The 7,316-nt window shown below is 37.8% G+C and overlaps 1 protein-coding gene across 1 annotated transcript; it reads left to right on the forward strand.

The window, feature by feature from the left end:
* The first annotated feature begins 1,233 nt into the window (after window positions 1–1,233).
* LOC147974825 (uncharacterized) lies at window positions 1,234–4,376 on the forward strand. The gene is made up of 3 exons (XM_087520156.1): window positions 1,234–1,485; window positions 3,177–3,332; window positions 3,378–4,376. The coding sequence occupies exons 1-3, from the start codon at window positions 1,234–1,236 to the stop codon at window positions 4,374–4,376; spliced, it is 1,407 nt and encodes a 468-aa protein (XP_087376282.1).
* The last annotated feature ends 2,940 nt before the right edge of the window (window positions 4,377–7,316 follow it).

A 7,316-nucleotide genomic window follows, 5' to 3' on the forward strand; every position in this document is an offset into this window, starting at 1 on the left:
AAGTTGACAGATGCGTGCATGATCGAGTTTGTGCGAACATTAAAGCAAACAAATCAAACAATTATAGACGTCGATGAGCTAAAACTCATCTAGATTAGATTTAGCAAATCTGAAAACAAAAATTCTAGTTACACTCCTATCTAGATACACGATCAAAAGCAAAAAAATAAAAGAAAACCGTGAATAGAAGGACACGTTGCCTTGCACAAAAAAACCATACACAAAACATAATAACGGCCCACTGGAAAATGCCATATCGGGTCTCACTGCTTCACGAAGGACAAACAAACAACACAGCGCAAAGACAAAGAACATCACTCAGAATCATGTGTATCTAATGATATATGAGTTAGATGAAATATTGTTAACCCTCATTTAGATGATCATTAGCAAACCGATCCGAAACGGGATCCCAGACCACGCTACAAAAACGGCCAACAAAAGATGCACACACGAACAAGTCGATGAGCACCAAACACACGACGCGACACAACGCATGCCAAAATAACCCACAATCAAGATTTGTAGGACATTTTAAGCGAACATATGACAGAGTAAAACCAAGTTCATTAACTTTAAACGGATAAAAATAAAAAATGGAAAATATAAAATATAAAATATAAATAAAACAAAAAATCATGAATTTAATATAATTCATGATTTAAAACAAATAATGAAATAGAAAAAATAATAGAAAAAAGGAAAATAAAACAGAAACAAAAAAAAACAAATACTGGGAATCAAATGGGAGCGTACAAGAAAATGAACTAGGACAAGGTGTAACACAGACTTGTGAATGGAAATGGAAAAAGGAACGGAACCTCGCACTAGCAACGATCCAGCATAGACCTGCTTGTGAAAACCAACAAGACCTCGCACTAGTAACGAGCACACAGGCAGCAAGCGAGACAACGCACTAGCAACGACCTGACAGGGAGACAACGCGCCGCGAGCGAGCACGACAACTAGACCATCACGTTATGCACAAATATTAAAGACAGATAATCTGACGGTTCTGGATTTAGATGTGAGATAGCTATTTCACATCTAGATGTGAAATAGCAAACCTGTTAAAAAAAACGTTGGTACGGTTCGAACCTGGTCTGATTGTTCACTTGGAAGAAAAAGGAATATCCGTTTATCCATACGCATTCCTTTCGTTACGTGCGCTAGCCAAGCCACGTGCATGCATGATGCATGTACGGTTCAGAACCCCAACCGATCTGGCTGGCGATGGTCAAGATCCATGCGAGAGAAATTCCAATCCAGACGAAGCTAGCTAGGATGGATGCGCATCATGCTCCTGCAGCGGGGATTTTGCTGGGTTCGCTGACTCCGCCCGACGTCGATGCCGGCGCCGCCGCCGATCCTCCCGAGAGCTGCCTTCTTGACAGCAAGCCCTTCTTCGGCGAGCGCACAAACGCCACCACCGCCAGGTACCACACCACCGACCCGAACGACAAACACCGCGCCATGGCCATCCAGGCCACCTTGCGACTAAGTTTTTTTACCGGAACCGGTACCTACCGGTGTGACATCCACCGTTGACGTTGTTTTAAAGATTCAAACCATTTTTTTAATATATAAGAGACAGAATTGAAAATACATAGAATACATGTGGGTCCTTTGCATTCTATTGTCAGCTTTTATCAGGAGAGAGAGAAAATATTCATAGAAGACCGGTTGCATGCATGATAAAAAATTCTCTATCTCCCCATCAAAAGACTACCTTTTAATTTCATTGTGAAATTTTGGATGATAGATATCTTTTGAATGAAAACTCCAATTTTGAATATTTTTATATATTTGAATTCATAGCGAGAAGATCTTCAAAATAAGATCAATTATGGATACATTTGAACTAGTTTCAATTTCACTGATTTCACAAAACAGATTTCACTCAAATTGGCAAACAAATTTCACTCACCTCCAAAAACCATTTCAGTCAATTCAAAATAACAATTCACTCATTTAAAAAAATACGAACTCACTCATTTCAATTGACAAATTTCATGCATTTAATTTTTTTATTTTACCCATATCTTTAAGCTGATTTCATTCCTTCCAAAAACCGATTTACTTGTTTCATATAACATTCACTGCTTTAAAAAACACGCATGTTTAAAAACTGATTTCACTCATTTTAAGAATATAATTTCACTTATTTAAAAATATAATTTCACTCAAAAACTAACTTCACTCGCTTCATTCATTTATGAATATAATTTCACTTATTCCAAAAACTTGCTTCAATCATTAAGAGACCGATTTCACTCGTTTTGCAAGGAAAATTATTTCAATCATTTGAAAATTTTGATTTCAATTATTTCTAAAAAGCATTCGCTTCATTAAACAGATTACACTCATCATAAAAATCAGTTTCAAACATTGAAATAGATAATTTCACATGACAATCAATATTTTTTTTTCAAGAATCTCATTTCTCACATTCACTAATTTCAGAAAACACATTTCACTCACTCAATTAAAAAACTATATTCAACTTGTTTAAAAAAATGATTAACCTAATTATGAAAGATAGGTTTCACTCATTTCACTAGTTCCAGAAAAACACATTACATTCACTAAGTTGAAATAACAATTTCACTTGTTTCAAAGATAGATTTCACTTATTTTTTAAACTGATTGGAAATAATCAGCTTAATATTTTTTAAATAACAAGTTTCATATTTTTTAAATAACAAGTTAAACAAAAAACATTTCAAAAAAATGGTTTCACTCAATTCAAAGAACTTATTTCACTTTATTTCAGAAAACTGATTTCACTCATTTGAAACGTTGAAACTTAATCATGTTTAAATGTATTCAAGATTGATCTTGTTCTAAAGGTCTTGGCGCCATGAGTTCAAATATATAAAATATTTCTAAAATGGGATTATAGTTTTAATGATATGAATGAATGAAATTGCTAAGGAGAAAATAAAAGGCAGGATTAGAGTTGTGGGGACAGACAGAAAAGTTACTGCATGCATGCGTACTTTACACTGGGAATAGTTTTTATTCTATTATTGACAGAGACCCACTTATCTGACACAGATTAGACTATTAACAGAGATACATGAGATAGTTACCCCAATACAAAATGCTATACACATGCACTGGGTCCCTAATGCACGAATCACAAAGTAAATATATGGTGGATGGTCCACCGGTAGCTCCCGGCTCCGGTAAAAAGCACTTTGCGGGCCACCTTGTTCGTCGCCCGCCCGCCCCGCGTCTCCTACGTGCTCGCCTGGGCCACCGGCACCCACTTCACCGAGGAGCCTCTCGTCCTCTCCGCCCACGGCGGCCTCGTCCTCCTCACCATGGCCGTACGCATGAAGCTATGGCCGTTCCCAGAATACTACATCTAACAGCCCGGCGGCGCCGCCTGTGCCGCTCCGTCGCTCTATCTGATCCCGCAACCGAGCGGCACGCGCTTGGTCAACGAAATCTGTGCGGTCGGCCTCCTGTCTCATGGCGGCGGCGGAGCCTACCACGTCGCTGCACTAGCCATGCCGGAGAATGGAGAGTTCGACCTCTACGTCTTCAGCTCCGAGACGCGAGCCTGGACAGTCAAGAAGCCCGTCTTATCGTCACTGGCAGACGAAGCCGTCGACTTTGGCGACTACACACCGGGCAAGGCGATCGTGGTTGGCGGTGGCGGCGCCATGGCGTTCATCGACGTGTGGGACGGCATCCTTTTCTGCAGCAACGTCCTTGACGGCGGCGAACACCCTGAGCTTCACTATATCCGGCTGCCATCTGCAGATCTCCCCCGGCCGGGCATCGACTACTGGCCGCAACCTCGCGACATCGCATTTGACTTGTCCGGCGACACAATCCGCATCAGGTTCGTCGAGGTGGTCTGCCCCTCCTCCTCCCCGGGTTGGTCCGTTTCCACCTGGACCACCACCACCACGGCCACGAGCCCTTGGCAGCAACTGGATGCCTGGCAAAAGGACTCCGTGCTCTATGATTATGAACTTCCAGTGGTCGACGGCGTCGACATTGACGCGCTGCTGCGGCCTGAGGCTTTGGAGTTGGACGACGAGCCGGCTTTTGGTCACCTCTTCGTGGGTATGCCCATGTTGAGCTTGCACGAAAACAAGGTCGTCTGCCTCTTGGCCAAGCACCATCTTCCAGACAGTGAAGTGTGGGCGGTTGCTGTTGACATGGAGACGAAGAGGATAAAAGGAGTCAATCTTCTTCGGGGCGGAAGATGCACAAGGCTATTCTACAGCACCATCTCCGGCCATCTCAGTATATGCATGACTGCTGCAGGTTCAGGTGAAAAGGCCACGAGCGCAGCCGTCAACTCTAGTGCTCCATGTGTTTTTTCTCTCCGGATTGCATGCCGGAGTCTTTGTTTGTGAGCAATGCTTCACCTAGGTAAAGTTACGTACAGATTTTACGTAACAGGCAACGTGTAGGATTGGGATTGGACGGAAGAGTGTGGCAGGGACCACACGGGTGAAAATCAGCAGGGCGATAGATTTGTTAGGTAGGTTACGTAACGAGGTAAATACATCGGAAGTCTTCAAACTTGCACGCGACGGTCAGTTTGGTGAACAAACTTGTAAAATATGTGATTCTGGTCATCGAACTTGTGCGGACGTGCAAATACGGTCACATATCCCGTACATGGGCGTATCCGATGCTTGGCTGCCTGCTGTCAGCAACAGATGGCGCTCAGCGCAGCGTGTTTTTGCACAAAACCCCATAGCCTTTTTTATTTGTGAAAAATTAACAACTGGTGGGTCCCACTTATCAGTATATAGCGAAATTTAAATACGAAGAAGTGTGTCGCCCAGTCTAGAACACACGCCTAAGGCGAGAACACAATCCGGCCAAGCCACTCCAACCCAATCCTGTGGATGTTCACGTAGTATAACTTTGCTTTACTGTACTATAACGAAGGAGCTCGTGTAGCAGAAATGGGTTCCATTTTGTGCGGCCTATTTTGCATCTGCTCTCCTTTTTTTTACAGATTAATAGATATGTAGTATGTAAATTATAATCTCAATAATAAAATGACTTTTAAATATTGTTCATTTATTATTTTAAAATAATATTTATGAATTGTAAAAGATATTTGCATAATTATAATACAAATATTTTTTAAATATTCATAATTGTAAAAACATTGTTTTCAAAATTTGTAGAATAACTTTAAAAATAAAAATAACAATTTTAAAAATAGTAATAATTAAAAAATGTATGTATAGTTGCACCTGTTCGTTTTTTTGAAACTTTTGAAGCAGAAAACTTTGTTCATGTATTATTTTAAGATAATATTGTTAATTAAAAAAATTGTGTCATAATAATATAAGTATTTTTATAATTACTATTCATAAATATTATTTTAATTATACAAGAATTTCAATAATTATACACACGTTTTTAAAATCTTATGTTTGTATAAGTAAAATATTCATAATATAAAATCTAAAGTCTTGTTATGAATATTTAATCGTGTCTAATATGTAAATTATATATTCTTTTTGAATATAAATCATGATTAAAAATTATACACAAGTGAATATTCATAAATATTTAATAAATATTGTATTCATCATTCTGTATAATTTAAATATAAGCCACGAGTGTATAATTCTTTTTGTATTCATTATTTTTTATTTAATAACATTTTAAATGTCTATATTAAATAAATATATTTTATGTAATACACAAGTTTATATTTCATAAACTGTTGACTCTACTTTTACGCAAGAACATGTGTCGAACATCATATTAAGTCACGTCATGTGCACGACACATATTTAGTTGATAATCCCGGATGTTTTCAGTATAAGTGAAATTGTATCTCATGTTAGACACGTAAATGTTCCTGTTGCAATGGTTGGGTCTTTCTTGTGCGTACCTGAGCTAGCTAGACCGAAGACCCACCACCCGCGCTTCTGTATTTCGCTCCTCGCTGGAGCGTATTTTTGGTACCAATGATGATTGTTTTTCTGCAAATAAACAAAGGCGAGGCTGTTTTAAGTAAGAACATGTCGCACCGAGTGCCATCTTGTCATTGACAGTGGGCCTTGCACACTCTGGCCTGCCAAGCAAGCATCGGATACGTCCGCGTACGGGATATGTGACCGTATTTGCACGCTTACGCAAGTTCGATAACCAAAATCACGTATTTTACAAGTTTGTGCACTAAACTGACCGTCGCGTGCAAGTTCTAAGACTCCCAATGTATTTACCTCTTACGTAACTCTTCGTACGTTGCTTTCGTAGGTGTAGTATTGTTTGTTTAATGAGGTAAATACATCACTAGTGCTTGAACTTGCCATGAATATGCACTTTGGTGCCTGAATTTGTAAAATACATTGAACTGGTTTCATAACTTGACATGGACATGCATATACAGTTCAAATGTTGTTTTTATACGTCCATGATGCTCATGAGGCACGTCAGGATGTAAGGGATAAGGCATGTGGCCTGGCTTTTTTGGAAAACCTCCTAAAATATTTTTTCCTTACAAAAAGGCCCTCAAAGAGAAACTCTTAAATTGAAACAAATATTAATCTATTTTTTTCAATTGGTTGGATTGCTTACCAGTTCAAATTTAGTGTCAAGAAAGGATTCATATACTTTATAAACATAAAGCTGAACAACATAAATTAAAAATATTTATTTCAGCAATATAGTGACATTGATTTGAACCTGCAACCGAGGGCTATATAGCGGCCTCACATACCACTCCAACCGACAACACCGAATGGCAAAATGATAAATTTAGCTTTATATCATAACGAGCCCGTGTGGCTAAAACGAACCACAATGTGGCTCAATTTTGAACAGGTTTGTTCTTTTTCATTTCATTTTTTAAAAATACGTAAGTTATTATCGCGTTACAAACAATGTACATATGTTTAAAACAAATTACGTTAAAAATTTCATATAATTTCATCAAAAACCTATGCAATTATTTAACATAAAAACACATAATAAAATTATGAATTAAGAATATATTTTATAATTTTAAAATGTTAGCTATTAATAAAATATGGAATTAATTTTAGAAACGTTCATATATTTAAATAAATTCCCATATAAGTTTAAAATTTCCACTTTTCTAATAAACTATTTCTTTAGTATATCAATGTGTTCATGCTTTAGCAAAAAACTATGTTGTTTTGAAAAGTTTATATAGTATATAAGTTTGTGTGTTTTCTAAAAAAATACAAGTCTAGTCCGCCATTAGACTGCGGATCCTGACATAAATAATATTTTTTTGAAATACCCACATGAATAATACTATAATCTTATTTTAATCATTCATAAATATTTTCAATTTT

The sequence above is a fragment of the Triticum urartu genome, chromosome 4A (assembly GCF_056163025.1).
Source record: "Triticum urartu cultivar PI428250 chromosome 4A, HENAU_Tu73, whole genome shotgun sequence".
Taxonomy (NCBI): domain Eukaryota; kingdom Viridiplantae; phylum Streptophyta; class Magnoliopsida; order Poales; family Poaceae; genus Triticum; species Triticum urartu.

Bases quoted from the DNA above. Each gene is read 5' to 3' on its own strand.
- LOC147974825 (XM_087520156.1), top strand. From the start codon at position 1,234: ATGGTCAAGATCCATGCGAGAGAAATTCCAATCCAGACGAAGCTAGCT. The intron at 1,486-3,176 runs GCCACCTTGCGA...GTCCACCGGTAG, and splicing joins ACCGCGCCATGGCCATCCAG to CTCCCGGCTCCGGTAAAAAG. The intron at 3,333-3,377 runs GTACGCATGAAG...TACATCTAACAG, and splicing joins TCGTCCTCCTCACCATGGCC to CCCGGCGGCGCCGCCTGTGC.